This window comes from Microcaecilia unicolor, chromosome 1, assembly GCF_901765095.1.
Source record: "Microcaecilia unicolor chromosome 1, aMicUni1.1, whole genome shotgun sequence".
Classification (NCBI taxonomy): domain Eukaryota; kingdom Metazoa; phylum Chordata; class Amphibia; order Gymnophiona; family Siphonopidae; genus Microcaecilia; species Microcaecilia unicolor.
This window is the reverse complement of record NC_044031.1, coordinates 135,984,209-136,002,804: the sequence shown is the minus strand read 5'-3', so window position 1 is coordinate 136,002,804 and position 18,596 is coordinate 135,984,209. Positions and strand designations below refer to the sequence as shown.

At 42.3% G+C, this 18,596-nt stretch overlaps 1 protein-coding gene across 1 annotated transcript in view; it reads right to left on the bottom strand.

Moving 5' to 3' along the window:
- Window positions 1-17,688, bottom strand: part of PPP1R9A (protein phosphatase 1 regulatory subunit 9A) — a 364,256-nt gene extending 346,568 nt beyond the window's left edge. Inside the window, exons 1-2 of the mRNA XM_030200679.1 lie at window positions 17,614-17,688; window positions 15,755-17,354 (exon numbers count right to left, since the gene is read on the bottom strand). Of these exons, the coding sequence (XP_030056539.1) occupies window positions 15,755-17,128 (1,374 nt within the window). The 5' untranslated portion in view covers window positions 17,129-17,354; window positions 17,614-17,688. The remainder of the gene's footprint in view (window positions 1-15,754; window positions 17,355-17,613) is intronic.
- Window positions 17,689-18,596: the final 908 nt, after the last annotated feature.

The window sequence follows — 18,596 nt, the reverse complement described above, 5'->3', positions numbered from 1 at the left end:
TACCTTTGCAGATTTGGTCATTATCTAATTATTTTCATTTCTGAAAAGTTTTGAAAACCTTCCTCTTTAGCAAATTTTACAATTTTAGCTAGAAAATCTCACTGCTTCTGTATTCTGACTTTTGTCTTAATGGTAAGTCAATTGCCTTTAGGGAGCTAGATTTGCGTTACCCACTTTGATTCCATAGCTGATGTAAGCAGGATACAAGTGTTGGAATAGTATAGTCAGTGCATTTTTTTCTAGCAAAAAAGGTGCCCGTACTCAAATGCTAGGCCACCCTTCAGGGGTGGGGTGATCACTGAAGGACCCACCCCACAATAGCCAGGCCCCCTGCAACCAGTCACAGAATCTATGACAAGGCAGAATTGGTGCGTAGAGTCTTGAGCTCTTTCATTAAAACTTGGGGTCCATGGGTCAATTGTAGCAGACAATGGAATAGGTGACGGTACTCTGTACCCCCTCAAAAAAGGCCCTGAGTATAGTACAGTATAGTATAGAAATGGATGACTGCATTAGAGAAGGAGAGGAGAACAGAAAGTAGAGGAAATGAGAGTTAGGATATAAAGACAGGAAGAGGACACAAGAGAAATGGGAAAGCAAGAAGCACAGAAAACAGAGAAAAGGTAATAAAGTATTCAACTATCCACTAAAAACAACAAAAAGGCTAGTGGCACCTTATAGACTAACCAATTTATTTGGGGCCCAAGCTTTCAAGGACAAGAGTCCTTGTTCTTGCAAGCTCATACATCAATAAATTGATTAGTCTATAAGGTATAACCAACCTCCGTCATTTTTGCTGCTCCAGATGAACAGACACACACACACACACATATATATATCAAGGAAGAGACAGAGTTGAAACAGGAAAGACAAAGGAAGGAGAACATGAGTAAGAGAAAAAGGCAATAAAGAGGACAGAAAATAATGAGAAAAGAGGATGCAAAGCCAGAAAATCAAAGCAAAAGACACCAAAGCCAGACACCAAAGGCTGAAAATGTTATTGTTTTATAATAAATATTGTATTAACTAACTCATTAGTGTAAAATATACAGAGACATAGTTCAAAGTCCTATGCAGGAATAAAATACAAAAAGAGTGTGCTTTGGGGTATCTGGAAATTGTATGTTTTAAAAGTAGATTCGAATATACTTCGGACCACACCCCTTCCTCAACACCCCTTCATGTGCTACTGGTACTATGGGAAAGTGTCCAAAATTCACTCACCAAAAATAAGGTAACCCTATTATAGAGAAAAAGCATTCATGGCAGTACTCTATCCTCATCACAACAGAACATATCTTTTGATTTGAGGCATACTGCAACTTTCCCATAGGTCAAACTGAATGGATATTTTCTATATTAAATCAGCAAAGGCATAAGATGAAAAAGCAGCACCTTGCCTGCCTTCTGATTCTGAAAGCTGTTTTCTAAACCTTTGCATACTTCTCCATATGTACACCGCTTAACAATTCTCCAACAGCTCTGTTTGACTGAAGTAACCCCTGCCTGAAGGAGGAGTCATACTATTCCCCGGTTGTGTGTTCCTCCCATACAGCCCTGCTGAACCTGCAAGGGCCTTATAGCCCCAAGGAAGTTCAACTGCTTTCTTCATGGTTCTAGAAGTTACTGAATGGGCCGTTCAATAACGGATCGGCACAGTTCAGCAGTGCCAGATGCTTGCCACGTCACTGCCTCCTGTTAGCTGAATCCAGTATAAGCTGAGCAGATACTGCTTCCCTTTTTTCTTGGAACACTAAAATAAAAAGAAAGCTGAAAAGTGCAACTTGCATTATGACATAATGGTATAATTCCTCTTCCTCCATTCACAGACTCAAGCATGTCTGCGTGGAGAACTCAGTGGAGACAGACTATTAAAGCATGTCTCAATAAAGGGAACTAGATGGGTTAATGAAGGGAAGTATGATGTCTGTGTGTTGTGACTGAGAGGTAGGGTATGTGAGTGAGTGTGTATGTATGTATCTGTAGGAATGTTTGGCAGGTGTGTGGATTTGCATGAGATGTTGGGAAGTTGTGTAGGGGAGTAGGAAGACGTGGCTAGGAAGGAATATGTTGAGGGACTGTGAGTCACTGTGCGCACGAGGGGATTGTGTGAGACTTGATGGCTTCAGAGCATTTCTTAATGAGGCTTGTGACCTCTTCTACCTGGTCACCAAAAAGGTTATCATCCTGGCATAGATCATCCACCAACTTCTCCTGAACCACTGGTTCTAAGTCTGAGGAGCACAACCAGGTGAGTATGTGGTAGGTGTCTTGAGCTGTTGGGTTGATTGAGGGTTGAGTGGGTATGTGGTGTGGTGGGCTCTGGATATGTGTTTAGGGATCTTCTTGATATTTTCCCCTATCCACCCTCTCTTCCTCCTTATAGGCACTTCTCTCCCTCACCCCAACCTTTCTTTTCTCAGCTCCACTTTTCACCAATGCTCCACCTGTGGTGGGCAGCTTCTCTTGTGCCACATTGTTTAGGCTCCCTATGGCACACTTCTTTTCTTTGCTGTCTCTTGTAGGCAATGTTTTTCTTCCTGCTAGCAAAGCTGGACCTCCATGCCACAGTTGGCGTATGCGCCAACAAACCTATGTGTATGGATGGACAGACGGACAGCAATTGCTACAGAGAAACATGTCTTAAAACCAGCAGATGTGATACAAGTACACGAAAAAAAACACACACAACATAAAAACACAACTGCACACTTCTTTGAGACTATTCTCGTTTGATATGCCTGAACTGATGAAGCTATATGGTTGAAGTCTATCTTCTCCCGACTACCTCTCCATGTAACGAAGATGAATGGCCTTGCTCTTAATACTTTCATGCTGATTGAAGGTCAAGCTCTGCCTCTTTCCCCCCTTTCCCCTGGGGCTGGGAAAATTTTTCACCTTCTCCCTCATAGGATAGAGTGCATAGGCACCAGCTCTGTGGACATGAGCATCTCCAATACTGAGCAAGTTTTTTCATTTGTGTCGAAGAGAGGTAATTTGTATTGTGTTTGGCACCCCCAATCATTTGAAATGTTGGTGCCTATGATGGAGAATTCAGGAGAGTAGGATAGCTGCACAGCAAAGAGGAAGTGCATGGGTAGACTAAAGAGAGGATATTTTGGGAACATAACACATACGAGTCTTGGAGAAATGTTCAAATCTCTGACTGAGTGCAAGTTAGCTTTATTGCCTCTACCATCTGAACATCCACTATGCTAAGCCTATTGTCCTATAAGTCACCATACCTAAACCAAAACCTGCACTCTCCAGTTTCCTTATTCTACTTCTTTTCTGTCCCTGATCTTACCACAGCCTCCAGTATCTGTCATAAGCATGGCTGAAATCTGTCCAGCTGTGGTTACTACCAGCACTGCTGGTAGGTTATTCTAGCCATTTACCACTCTCAATAAATATTTCCTTATGTTTCCTGTGATCATCCCTCTAACTTCATATCAAGAGCGCTTGTCCTTAAATTTATTTATGAACAAGTGGGGAAAGCAGGCAACGCATGGTTCATGGGAGTGATAATATATCTAACCGTTAGATGTCCTTGATAACAGATTTCAAAGGATGGATTTTACAGCTTAACCACAGGTACCGCCATGCTTCTACTTCTCCACTAAAAGTAGTCAGTAAACATACCAGTCAGTAGCAAACTACACTGTTTAGTCATTACATGTCTCTATACACAGCAACCATAGAGAAAGTCGCAGAGTTCAGCCACCAGACTTCACAGTACAGTTTACAACAAAGAAAATACCCATCTGAATCACTAACTGCTAGCCCATCAGGGCTGGGGGTGTGCAGCACTGCCGCCCCCTCCCCCTACACATTACAGATCCCTGCAAGTGGGTTCTACCTTGAAGTGTCCTGGTGGACTAGTGGCTTCTTCGGGAGCAGGAAAGAATCCCATTCTCTCCTGCTCACTGCTGCTACTCTGTCTGTGGTGCCCACCGTGTTTTCAAAATGGCTGCCGAGACTTCTTGCAGTAATCTTGCGGATCTCAGCAGTCTCACGAGACTGCCGCAGAAAGTCTTGTCAGCCATTTTTAAAACATGGTGGTGCCAGGCACAGGCTGAGTAGAGAAGGTGGGCAGGAAACAGTGGGATTCTTTCCTGCCCCCGCAGAGGCCACTAGACCACCAGGGCCTTTCAAGGTAGGACTGCCAGGGAGGGCTGTAGTGTGCAGCAGCAGCAGGCAACCAGGCAGAGCCTCTGGGCCCTCAGGCATTGCCCGGTTGCTCAAATGGTCAGTCCGCCCCTGGAGAAGACTAATCTAGAATAAATGGCACCCACTATGAAAAATCCCCAGAGTGTCATGATATAGAGATACATGTCTTTTGGCATGGGTTTGACAAAATCCAGATCATTGATGGAACTGTTAATGCATCTAGGTACATTAAGGATGTTCTCAAGCCGAGGCTTCTTCCATCGATTTGTGACCTTGTTCAGCAAAACACCAAAGTTATTTTTTCAACAGGTGATGGTGCACCATCCCACATTGCACATCATTGCATCAAATGGTTTGCTGATAAAATGATCCCACTCTTGCCCTAGCTGAGAATTAGCACTGCCTGAATCCAATAGAGAATCTGTGGCCAAGACTGAAGAGCTCAGTTGCGAGCAAGAATCTGAGCAACAAGCAAAGTCTTAGAGGCAATTATCAGTTCCTAGGATCATATAAAATCACCAGAAAATCTGAAAAATTTGGTAGAATCAATACCCATAAAATCCCAGGCTGAGATTGATTCAAAAGGATATCTAGCTAGTTACTAACATTGACACCAGTTATTTGCATCCAAAGTTGTTCTCATGGGCTAATTCATGTAATCACAATCAAATATGAAATTGGCTATCAACCCAGTCCTCAGTGTATATCCAGCCAGTTGGGTTTTCAAGATATCCACAATTAATATACATTTTACTATTCTAAGTATCTCTTTTCCAATCTAGTTACAAATTATAATCATTACACACCAAGTAACTACCAAATTACTATCTATATAACTGTTTCTCCTTTATTGAAAATTTCAAGCCATAAAACTTTTTATAAAAACATACGGTTCACTTACTGAACACTAATCTCACACTCATATTCATACACACCATTCATATAATCACTATCATCCTTTTAATGTCACCCTGACCATATGAGTAACTCACAAAGATACATTGGATTTCCTACTTCAAAATACTGTTTGGCATGTCACCGGACTACATGCTAGACATGATCAAAGTATCACTAAGAAATGCAAACCCAGGAACCAGAGGTTACCTACTACTTCACCTGCCCAACTGCAAAAACATACTATACAAGTCCACCTACATGGCGGGATTTAGCTACCTGGGCTCAAAATGGTGGAATTCAATTCCCATAGTCATAAGAAGCACCACAAACTACCTCCAGTTCAGAAAAGACCTAAAGACCTACCTCTTCAGGAAATTCTATGAGTAAAATATGCACTAATCATTCTGGAACAACAATACACAACACAACCTGTAACTGAAATGCATCTTTTCATTTAAGAAAAGAACTAAGACATAACTTCTCAAGAAACCCAACGAGTATTCCATACACTCTAATAGTTATCTTTCCAACCACTGTAAAACACAGCATCATACAACCTTGTAAATGTCATTGAATCAATTAAATCTCCAACAACTGTTAAATGTAAACCACGTTGAACCGAAACTCATTTTTGGATAATTGTGGGATACAAGTCCAACTTAGACGCACTATCGAAAATGCCCCTTTATATCTACTTCAGGAAGCAGATCAAAACTTGGCTCTTCTCCTAAGACTTTAACGGAAGAAGCACCTAACCAGTTAGTCACATGTATACCAGCTGCACATACTGTATAGCAACAGTAGCTTATCCACTCCTACTATTCTTGCACCTTTCCTAACTTCATGTGTAATTTTTCCTTACGTTTAGTCACACTTATTTTCTATCTAACTCCTATTGCCCTATCTTATCTGTCCCTATGTTCCACCTTCTCTTACACCCTATGTTGTTAATTAAGATGTTGTAATATGTTTCGTGTTGACACTATAAGTAGCATACTGTGAGATAAATATGTACTATTGTTTGAATATTTTCACTGTTGTAAATGTCTGTTGCTAATGTCTGGCTTATTCTTGCTGTACACTTCCTCGGGTGAACTTCTTCAAAAAGGCAGTAAATAAATAGAACAGGACTACATTTCAGAACTCAAAAAGAAACAGCCTATCCTATAAAAGGCAGCACCGTAGAATACCAACATAGTTTCTACTAGAAAAACAGAATAAATCAGACTGATACAGATCTCTACATAAAATCTCACTTCTGTCAAACCTACAGAATACAAGCAGAACCTGATATACAGAATAGTAACCACAAATTAGAAACAGGAAACCTGAGAAGTTAAAACTCTGCAAGCTCTGCCACACTGGAGAAATGCACTTCCTTCTGTTCTATGCAAAATATAAAGTTATCAGGGTTCACATTTCAAAACCTGGCATATCCCAGTCACTAAACTGAAAATGAAAAGTGTAAACTGGGCATTTTGTTTTACCAATACTGTTGGCCCCATTCTCTCAATTCTACTTTCCTCATGATGGTCTTCATGTAAATTCCTTTCCAGGATTTTGTTTCATTTCTTCTGTGTTCCCTTCCTTTCTATATCTCATTTGTTCCCTCATCTTTTTACTCAAATTTCTGTCTTCTCAGCATCTCCACTAATCAGTCATTCTTCCTTTCTCTCATTCTTCCCCTTTTTACCTCTCACCTACCTACAGGCTTTCAGTCATTTATTCTCACCCGCACCTCAGTCATCACTTATCTTCGTCCCTCTATGAACAAGAGGGATATATATTTTGTAAATAAAAATACTTACACACAGTTTACATAAATGTACATATCTACGTCATCACATGTACATTTACATACACACCCCCGGATTCTATGTATGGCGATCAGATTTGGGTGCCTAAATTTATGCTAAACCACTCCTTTGGAGAATGTCCTGCTGAAAGGTGAATCTTCTCCCCAATACCAGGTGTGAGACAGACTGACACACTATCCATATTTCCCTCTATCTTCACAAGCTTCCCTATCTTTTCTACTACAAAGCATCCCTAGAAAGTAATGGTACCACCACAATGCCTTACTATAGAAATGGTATTTGCAGAATGATATGCTGTGCTTGTTTTACATGAAAAATATCACTTTGAACTAAGAATAATAAGTTCCACTTTGGTCTCATCAAGACCACAAAATTGTGTTCCTTATGCATACCACATTCCCTGTTTCTTTACAAACAGTATGCAGCACATCACATGGCTTTTAGTAGTGGCTTCCTTCTTGCTACCTTTGAATGCAGAGCACGGTTGCAGAGTAATCTTGAAACTGTAAGAGTCAACTTTTTCCCAGTCTCAACCATAGACCTCTGTAGTTCTTCCTCAGCAGTTTCCTTAAGCCAAGTTTACTGATTTTGGAGGGGATAACCTGATCAAGACAATGTCTCAGTGGTGCTGAACTGTTTCCATTTCACAATGGTGGACCTGACAGTGCCTCAAGGCATAGCGTCAAACTTAATGAAAATTTTTTATATCCCTTCCCCCGATCTGTGTATTTGAATAACTTGATCCCACGCTTCTGTTGGCAACTCAGTATTTAGCATGTTTAGACTTTTGCTTCAAACACTTCATACAACAGAAACATGATTCTTCATTCAAGGATATTTAAATCAGCTCAACTGCTGTGATTAGATTAAAATGGACAATTTTTGGAAATAGAGCCAATTTGGGTTTTCTATGATAAAGGGTGTAAAGACCTGTAATCAAGCCTTTCTTGGTTTATTATTCTTAATTACTTTTTCAATATTTCTATAATTGTTCTTCCACATTTAAGTGTAGCATATGTTGTATAGATCAGCAAAACAAACTCCTACTTTAATGTATTTTAAACTGTACTTTTTAGAAAGCAGGATGTGAGAAACGTACAAGATGTAAAGACTTTTGCAAGGCATTGTACTTTCTCTTTAAAAAAAATACTCCATTGAAAGTTCACTATACTATTTAATATGCACAACATTTTTTGAGAAAATTTACGAACGTATTTTGGAAAATCCAAAATGCACATAAGCCCAAAACTATTTGGAGCGTTCTCCCCTGAAGCAGCGCCTTGCGAAACAGGGAACCCCTCTCAGGTGTATGCTGGATTGCCTTTACATTTGCAGCTTGGAGCTGATGATACTGCTGGCCAACGGATGGACATAGTCTGCATTTTTGGATAAATTTCGAGTTTTTTGATTGATGTGAATGGCACCTTATGGAGAGCTCTGCTATATGTTGTTTCATATAATTTTTGACTTTTTTCTATGCTATTGTTGTTAGTGGAGGTTTTTGTTTTGGGTTTGTTTGTTTTTTTTAGAGAGCCCTGTGATGGTTATTTTTGAATAAGGCTAATTTTATAAGAAGCCATTTTTGTGCATATCCCTCTGTCTTTCAAAGTTACCCATAAAATCTCATGAAATACTTGATCTGTCACCCACAAGTTCCATGGAATCTTTGGAAGTTAAGAGTTTGAACTAATTCATTTCAGGTATGAAAGAACAACCAAGAAAGCAAAAAGCATGGTTTACCTCCAAAACCTCCTTAACCCTTCTTTGTTAGCCTGTTCTCATTTTGTTTCTTTCTCCCACTTTAGCTGTTTAAAAATTTATAATCCACCTTCCAGTCTCAGTCAAGATTACCCAAGAAATGGTTTTACAAAATAAAATCCAGGGTGTCCAGGAAAGACTAGTTTGAGGGTTCTTCCTTCTACAGCAGTCGATTACTCTGGAAGTTAAACTGAACGATCAGCTATACTTATCATAGCATATTTCCTTCGTATTACAATCTTGGTTTTTTTTTAGCCTATGGTCAATCTGTCAACTTCATTCTTCTTTTTTTTTTTGGATTTAGAAAATTTGACCAAGGTACTATTTGCTTTTGTCGTCATCAGTAAGCTGGATTAGTGTGATTTATTTTACCAAGAACTTTCAAAGAGCAACCTTAAAAAGCTGCAGCTTGTTCAAAACGCAGCAGCAGTTACTGGTGGGTAACAACCAATTTAATCCTATTAGTCCCACCTTGGTCTAGCTTAACTGGCTTCCAACAACTAAAAGGACTGAGTTCAAGGTTCTTTGTCTGTTTTTGTGTATTTATCATAAACTTTGGCAGGTCACCAAGAGGGGCATAATCGAAAGGGACGCCCAAGTTTTGCTGAGGACGTCCTTGCAAAACGTCCTGGTGAAGGGGTGGGGAAACCCATATTATCGAAACAAGATGGATGTCCATCTTTTGTTTCGATAATATGGTCAGGGACGCTCAAATCTTGAAATTTAGGTCGTCCTTAGAGATGGTTCTCCCTAGACTTGGACGTTTCTGATTTTCGGCGATAATGGAAACTAAGGACGCCCATCTCAGAAATGACCAAATGCAAGCCATTTGGTCATGGGAGGAGCCAGCATTCGTAGTGCACTGGTCCCCCTGACATGCCAGGACACCACCAGGCACCCTAAACCCACTACCCCCAACTGTACACCACTATGATAGCCCTTACGGGTGAAGGGGGCACCTAGATGTGGGTACAGTGGGTTTGTAGTGGGTTTTTGAGGGCTCACATTTACTACAGATGTAACAGATAGGGGGGGGGGGATAGGCCTGGGTCCGCCTGCCTGAAGTGCACTGCACCCACTAAAACTGCTCCAGGGACCTGCATACTGCTGTCACTGGCCTGAGTATGACATTTGAGGCTGGCACAAAATATTTTTAAAGATTTTTTTTGAGGGTGGGAGGGGATTAGTGACCACTGGGGGAGTAAGGGGAGGTGATCCCCAAGTCCCTCTGGTGGTCATCTGGTCAGTTTGGGCACCTTTTTGTGGCTTGGGTCGTAAGAAAAACAGGACCAGGTAGTCGTCCAAGTGCTGATCAGGGACGCCCTTTTTTTTCCATTATGGTTCGAGGACGCCCATGTGTTAGGCACATCCAAGTCCCGCCTTCGCTATGCCTCCGACACCCCCCCCCCCCCCCCCCATGAACTTTGGTCCTCCCCGCGACAGAAAGCAGTTGGGGATGCCCAAAATCGGCTTTCGATTATGCCGATTTGGGCGACCCTGTGAGAAGGACACCCATCTTCCGATTTGTGTTGAAAGATGGGCATCCTTCTCTTTTGAAAATGAGCCTGCAAGTCAGCTATAGTCTGTGAGTCATCACAAGTGTGTTCTTCACAACTGGAGTTACTGTCTTTACCAATCTTGTCAAATATTCATTAACATCCACAGAGTTTACATATGTTGGGCCTTATCTTTGGAATCAACTGCCAAAAAAACCGAGAGGGAAGAAAATAACTATTTGCTTTTTTTAAAGAAGCTTACTAAGCTCCGCTAAAAGGGGCCACATGCTCCAGTTAGTGTGTGGGTTTCTCCGCGCGATGAGGCCACTTTTAGCACAGCTGTAAAACAGCCGCATTTCCATTTTTTCTATTAATGGCCAGGCACTGGTTTCCAAATTAGAGCATGGTCGTTAGTGCATGAGCCCTTATCGACATCTATTTACTAGGCAGAAATGGCTCATGTGCTAACCATGTGCTAACTGGTGCATGTGTGGCAATGTATCTGCACTGATTAGTGCTGGGCATGTCTACTTTCCACAGTAGTGCATTTTGTCATGCGGGAGTGCTTATCGCTGCTTAGTAAAAGGACCCCAAAATGTTTTTTTCCTTGTACTTATGATACTTGAAAGAAAGGTATGAGCTTTTAATTGACTTTTATTGTACTGATAAGATTTACTATGCATGTGTTTTAATTAATGGGAGCCATTTTGATGCTTGACAGGAGGTAGATAAATCAGATTAAGGGGCCCTTTTACAACACCGCAGTAGAGCTACCATAGTGTTGGCGCATGCCAATCCGGCACTACCGTTGGCCCAGGGAGCCAGCAGTAGTGCCACCCCCACCGCACGCCATTTCTGACGCAACCGGAAATATTTTTATTACCGGGATAAACGCAGGGGCCCTTACCACCTCCTGAATAGAAGGCAGTAAGGGCTCTCCCAGGAAATGGCCACATGGCAAGTTTTTACTTACTGCACAGCCATTTTCTTTTTTTTTTAACCCGCTGCAGTTAAAGGGACCTCGGCACACGGCAAATCCACGTGTCGACACCACCACAGGGCCCCTTTTACCACAGCTTAGTAAAAGGGCCCCTAAATGCATAACATCATAATTTAGTATAAACAAAACAATAATATCACACATCACAACATACACTATACAACCACCTTATTAAACAAAATAAGAAAAATAAACCAGGTTGACAGCAAAATCATAAAATGTAACTTTATAGTTCCACATGGATGCAGCAACACAAAGAAGTAAAAGCGCTCTCTCAATCTGCAGCCAAACTTTCACTTGTTGCCTGACCTAACCAGGATTTTATTCAGAGTAGCTGCATTCAGAGAAAAGATCCTCGACTTAAACCTCTTTCGTCACTTTATAGGTGAGGATAGGAGGATAGCACTGCCCCCCCCCCCCCCCCCCGATTTCAGTGAAGTTGTCATTGATGGATGTGCCAAGCAAATGTATTTCTCAAATATGATGGACCATTCCCTTGACTATTAGTGATTTCACAAAAGAAGCCATCTTGTCTGACAATTTTCTGCTAATGGATGGGGTGAACAAGCTGAAAAGGGCAAATTCTAAAAAAATAAAAATAAACCAACAACTTCTAATCAAAGCTAAAGCTACCTGTGCGAAGCCTCCGAGTCAAAATCCAAGATACATCAAGCATCTCTGATCACACCATATGCTGCGGAATAGAGTAGACCACTGGGGCAATGGCTCAAATAATATTTTGCCCAACATATCATTGACTAAAGAGCATAGGGGTGGGGTTAGAAATTGGTCTGTTTGGTCCGTCTAACCAGAAAAGGTATGCCTTTATCCTTGATTCAAACATAAACAGCAGGTAAACCTCATTTTTAAAATATGCTTAGAAAAACTACCCTTGAAAGCCTTAACATTTTCTTTCACTAGCAAAATTGCTTCCTGATAAGGCACGCCGGTTGTTGTGCACTATGGTATACTTTCATAAAGATATTTTCACGGATTTTGCAATCTGCAAATTATAACCAAAATTGAGTTAACATGAGCAGAAACACAAACAATCCAATAATAGTTCCACTTTACGATATTTTCCACTGAGATATACAACATTTGCACTCATAGCATACAATACGAATATGGTATAAAATACTCAGAGGGTCTTTTACTAAGTCGTGTAGGTGCCTATGCACGCCCAACCTGCGCCAATTTAGAACTACTGCCCGACTTCCACGTAGCCCAGGCGGTAATTTCATTTTTTATGCGCACACACTACACACACCAGAAAATTTATGGCGTGCGGCGCTAACCAGGCGGTAATCGGCATTGTACGCGTGCTGACGATTACCACCCGGTTTACATGTGAGACCTTACCACTAAGTCAATGGGTGGCGGTAAGGTCTCAAGCCCAAAATGGACACGCACCGATTTTCATTTTTGTCCCCAAAAAATAAAGGGCTTTTTTGCAGGTGTGCTGAAAAATGAACCTGCGTGCATCCATTACACGCGCCTAAACCAGCGCAGGCCACTTTTCGGCACACCTTAATAAAAGCACCCCTCATTCTTGATCCTGATCTCTCCTTGCCATTTTCGGGGCTCAGACCATAAAAGTCTGCCCAACACTGGCCTTACTTCCCAACCACTGGCGTTGCCGTCGAAGCCTACTCCAGCACATCCTGATCTGTCATGCCATATATGGGTCACAGACTGTAACTGGCCCCACCTCCCCACTAATGGAGCCACTGCTGAAGCCCTCTCCAGCCCATCCCAATCCGCCTTGCCCTGTACAGGACACAGACCATAGAAGTCTGTCAGTACTGGCCTCAATTCCCCACTGCTGGAGTTGCCGTCTAAGCACCATTCCTGCTTGACGCAAATGAGTTTATAACTGTTAATGTGTTAAGTTTTGTCTCGATACTATCCTCTTTCTATTTAGGGATCCTTTGTGTCTATCCCACACATTTTTGAATTCTGTCACTGATTTTGTCTCCACCACCTCCACCAGGAGGACATTCCAGGCATCCACCACCCTACCCTCTCTGTGAAAAAGTCTTTCTTGGCATTACTCCTGACTACTACCCTGCAACCTCAATTTATGTCCTAGTTTTACCGCTTCTCTGTCTCTAGAAAAGATTTGTTTGTAGATTAATACTGTCGAGCATGGACACTGTAATTTCTCGACGCATAAAGAACGCATCTGCAACTAGCAAGGCCAGCAAGAGGTTAGTGGCTTTCTCTAATAAGACTAATGATGTAGTATTGATGGTTCACTGGAAATAATCAGATACTCGCATTTCTTGGCCTACATATTTTTTCACAATCACTAATTAGTCACAGCTGTGCTGGGAAATAAAGGTTTGCCTCAAATACAGCTGCTGTGGGGGGGGGGAGGGGTTCAAATTAAAGGCAAGCATTTTAGGTCTTTAGAACCCTACACTGGCAAACTACATGCGGTTAATTGACAACCAAATAAATTTGCATGTGCAAATTATTATCCCTTAATACCAAAAACTAATGGGTCCTTTTAAATAATTGTTATTTTCTGGTGGGCGCCGGAAAGCGGGTGGTAATCGTCATTATACACATGTAGATGATTATTACCCGGTTAATGCGTGAGACCTTACCACTAAGTGAATGGGTGGCGGTAAGGTCTCAGCCCCAAAATGGACATGCGCCAATTTTGATTTTTGCCACCCGTCCATTTTCAGCAAAAATTTTAAAAAAGGTCTTTTTTTACAGGTGTGCTGAAAAATGGGCTGCGCTAGTGTAGACGCATGTTTTGGGCACGCGCAGATCCATTTTTCAGCACACCTGTAAAAAAGACCTTTTTAAAATTTTTGCTGAAAATGAACGGATGGCAAAAATCAAAATTGGCGCATGTCCATTTTGGGGCTGAGACCTTACCGCCACCCATTCACTTAGTGGTAAGGTCTCACGCATTAACCGGGTAATAATCATCTACATGTGTATAATGATGATTACCACCCGCTTTCCGGCGCGCACCAGAAAATAACAATTATTTTCCGGCGTGCTAGTGGACATGCTTAAAAAATTAAATTACCACCCAGGCCACATGGTAGCCGGGTGGTAACTCTGAATTGGCGCACATTGGGCATAGGTGCCTACACAGCTTAGTAAAAGGGCCCTAAACTATATTCTCACTTTCACCTAATCCAAAATCCAGGCTAATCAAAAGGTCAACAGAGCTGAGTTCTCTCTGACAGGCTCTTTTACTAAGTTGCATTAAACACTAGTGTGCTTACTGAAATAATTCCTACATATTACTTTCTCTGTATTTCCAGCAAGTTGTTTTATCGCTTGTAAAAATTTAAATGGTTATAAATAAACACTAGTGTGCTTAATGCAGCAAAAATAGCCAAACGCAGGTCGCACTAATGCATTTCGCATTAGTGTTAGTGTGTGTGCTAAACACACACCCCCTCATATTTAAGAACATTTAACCAGTCAGAAACAGCACCAGTCCAGTTAAATGGCACTTAACCAGCTATCTGGTGACAGTCAGTGGGGGATAGCCAGCTATGGGGCCGCTGAGGGGGACAGGGGGGCCAAATACCCTGGGTCCGGGCCTCTAAGGGGGGCCAGGCACCAGGGTCTCTCTCTCTCTCCTGCTCCTGATGGGACCCGGGTGATCACGTCCCGACAGGAGCAGGAGAGAGAAAGCTTCAGCACCAGGCCCCCCCTTGGAGGCTGAGGAGGACCCGGAGAAGCAGACACTGAAGTTCTTCCTCCAACGCTTTGAAACCGAACATAACTTGAGAGAAAAAGCAGCCGCAGGGGCCCTGGCCGGCTATCCCACATAGAATATTCCAGGTTAGCGGCTAGGAGATAACTAGCTATATCGTGCGATATAGCCAGCTGTTCCCGAATATTCAATCCGCATCCAGCTATTGTAAGCGGCCAAATCGGGCTGATGAAATAGCTGGTATATCTTTAGCTGATTTAAAGTTAACAGGCTATCTTTGAATATTGACTTAGCCAGTTAACTTTGAACCAGCTAAAAATAAACCAGATATTCAATGCCAGTCACCGGAAACAGCCCAGCAATGAATATCTGGGCTGACCACCAACTGCAGGAGTTAGCCAGGCTCCCTCATGCAGTCTGAATATTGGGCCCATGGTAATTTTCTATGAGGGAGCATGTCAGGGGTGGAGAGTGGGCATTCCCGTGTTAACCAATTAGCACATCTACATTACCAAGCATTAAATGGCCACATGCTAATACTAACATTAGTGTACGGCCATATACTGAAAAAAATGGATACTGCCCTTTTTCACGGCCATAGTAGGAAAGACCCACATAAGGATGTGCTAAGGCCATTTTTTTGCCACAGCTTTGTAAAAGGACCACTTAGTGGAAAACACTTCATCAATGGAACATGGGATTTTGATGATGCAATTTTGATATTCATGTGTTAGTTCCCATAAACAAACAAAAATAATAAATAAATAGAAAAGAAATTCATCAGGCAAGCCAGCAAAAGAAGCATACATATCAATCCAACATCACAAGCCTTGTGGCACTGGAAATACCATGGCTGCCAGATTCAAACAGAACAAATCTAAGCATAAGAAGTGACTTAACGGAAATAGAAGGAAGCAATGCTTACCTTGATGGGCGAACTGCTGAACTTAATTTTTCTATGAGCTGGGACTTCCTCCTCGTCTGGCAATCCAGGAACTTCACTATATTCCATATCTGGCTCATAATAGTTGTTTTCGTCACTGTCCTCGTCATCATCCTGTTCAGAGTCTCGCCACTCTGCACTATACCTTGATCGCACCCTATAGACACTATAGTCAGAATGCGCATAGGTATGCGAGGTAGAAAAGTTACTAAAGCCTTCCTTTCCCCTTGTATCATCATAAGGGGATCCGATGACATCAGACGCTCTCTCTTCTGAGAAACTTCCTGAATTCCCCTGTCCATCTACCATGCCACATTGATCAAAAAAGGTCTCCAGACTTTGTGGAAACTCATTCTGTTGCAAAGTGACCTCCAAGTCCCAATTTACCTTGTGCTTACTGCAAGACTCATCCAGCCTGTCCTTAATGGATCTGTTGGACAACTCATGGTTGCTTGCTATAAAATTTTCATCGGTACCACCACACAGCTCCTGATCCCACTTTTGTTCGGCAGAATTGGCAACTGGCAGAGGACTGTCTGATTTTTTGGCAGGAATACTGCTCTTCTGAGCATCCTCAATACTTGATGATGGAATTTGTTTCAGTGAAGGAGACCAAGCATTGGAAGAAGGTATATTTAGCGGATAGTGGCCAGTTACAGTATATGTTTCATTGTTGTCAGCTTTTTCTAGAATTATTACATTATGTGAGTCATTGTTTTCAAATACTGCACTGAGCTGAGTGACTGTTGGCGAAACAGCCTCTGTCCTTGAGCTCAGACTATCGAGTGAATCCGTACTACCTCTATTAGACTTGGGTGCATGGCCTTCGTCCGGAAGCTCATTAGATCCCCTTCGTTCTTTCCTGGGAGAATGACGATTTGAAAGCCCTGCTTCGTGGATGCTTTGCTCAAACATCTTTCTAGTTTCTGTAAACTTGGAATACAAAGGACCATCGTGCATGGTGTCAAATCTGCTGATCCTATCTGAAACTGTGGAGGTCAGTTTGGAAACAGAGACATCTGCATTCTCCACTAACTCCCTTGGCCTCATTTGTCTTTGAGGAGATGGAGGAACGCCTTTGGCCCTGACCCTAGAAGGGACTCTGGGGCTCTCACTGGGTTCCATACCCATCTGCATGAACAGGTTTTTAATCCGGTTGACATTGGAGCCATATTTTCTCCCCCTGTTCTGCTGAGACTGAGGAACTTCCTCTTCCTCTTTTGGTTTTTGTTCTCCATCCAATTTAGGCCTGTCAAAGGTACTTTTCAGTGCCTGAAATTCAGTTCTGTAAGCATTCCTATGGGGAGAGGCACTTCGGAGGGTCGATCTTTCCCCTGAAGCCTCTGTTTTCATCATGTTTGTTTCAGCAGCGCTGCAAGTCAATGCACATAGTGACCGATTCACCTTGCTCTGGGTTTTCGCATCTGTATTTTATGGGCGAATAAATTCTTCTCGGTTGCCACTGATTTTTAATGAAGTCATTGATGATCTCCAAAACTTCACAGGAATAGGCGCAGCCAGATGAAACAAACCCAGCTCTAAGATGGACTCCTTTCAAAAAAATTCAAACTGTGTATTTAATCTGAAATTTAAAAAAAAAAAAAACATACACACAAAATAAAACATTCTATCATGTATTTCTTTGAATATAATTCAAAATCATTGTCAAAATTAGGGAATAACCACTCTACGTAATTTGCATAAATACGACTCGGCTGTGCAATTACCAACTTTCTATCTGGTGACGTTCATCTGACCTAGCAAACAGTGAAGGAAGTGCAGGTACCGACTCCCCTGCCCGCAGTTCTTGAAATGAGGGAAATAAAGGAAACTTAACTTACGCCTGCCATACAAATTTCATGAAAATGGCTGTAACGCTTCCAGTCCTGGTGACAATGAAGTGTGGACCATTGCTTCCCACGTCAGTGTACAAAGGCAGAATGAAAGGAGGATTACAAGATGATCAGATCCCCTCTTCCCTCGCAGACACCATTAGCAAGCAAGATTTTACATCTATGCAACAATGTACTTTAACATCAAAACTCAAACATCTCGTTCTGATTTGCTGAAACAAACGAGATACAGCCTCCTAAAAATAACCTGACTTAACCCACTCAAGAGGAAAACGAAACGGCTCGCTGCGGTTCAAACTACCACCTAAACTTACTGCTTCTCAGTGTATGTGCTCCCTCCGGAACAAGGAACAGTACCGTAAATAATCCAAATCCCAGTCATGGACGCATTATTTGTTACATTAATGGCTCTGCTCTCAAGGCCACAGTTGTGCTATATGGTCATTCTGCTGCCATAACATGCAGCATGAGAGGGAGGGAACTGCTGCATGATGTTGTTCATCGGCTCCTGTCTTCTGATCAGTGCCGACTGCCATCATGTACAAACTCCCGGGAAACAGAAATTCCGTTACCACAAAACACGATCTTGGAGGAATGCGGATCCCAGTTCCCCTGAGCAAACTACAAGGTTGCATGGATCCCCAGCTAATCTGTGGTCTAAAAGGACACACACCACCACCGGGTCCCGGACGTTACCTCAGTGCTGAGTGGCGATAGGAGCAGGTTGAAGCTGCTGCTGGGGACATTTCACTCGCATCACCGATCCGAAAAAAATAAATCTGCATTTAAGGGGAATTCAGTCACAACAATGAGCGCTGCACCGCACCCGCCTCCGGGTTCAACAGAATCTGGACTTAGCAAAAAAACATCTCCCCTCCGCCAAACAACAACCAGCCCCCAGGTTCAGACTGTGTGCAGCAGCAAAGCTCATGGCCGGCAACCGTGCACTGTCTGCACTTTTTACCCCATCC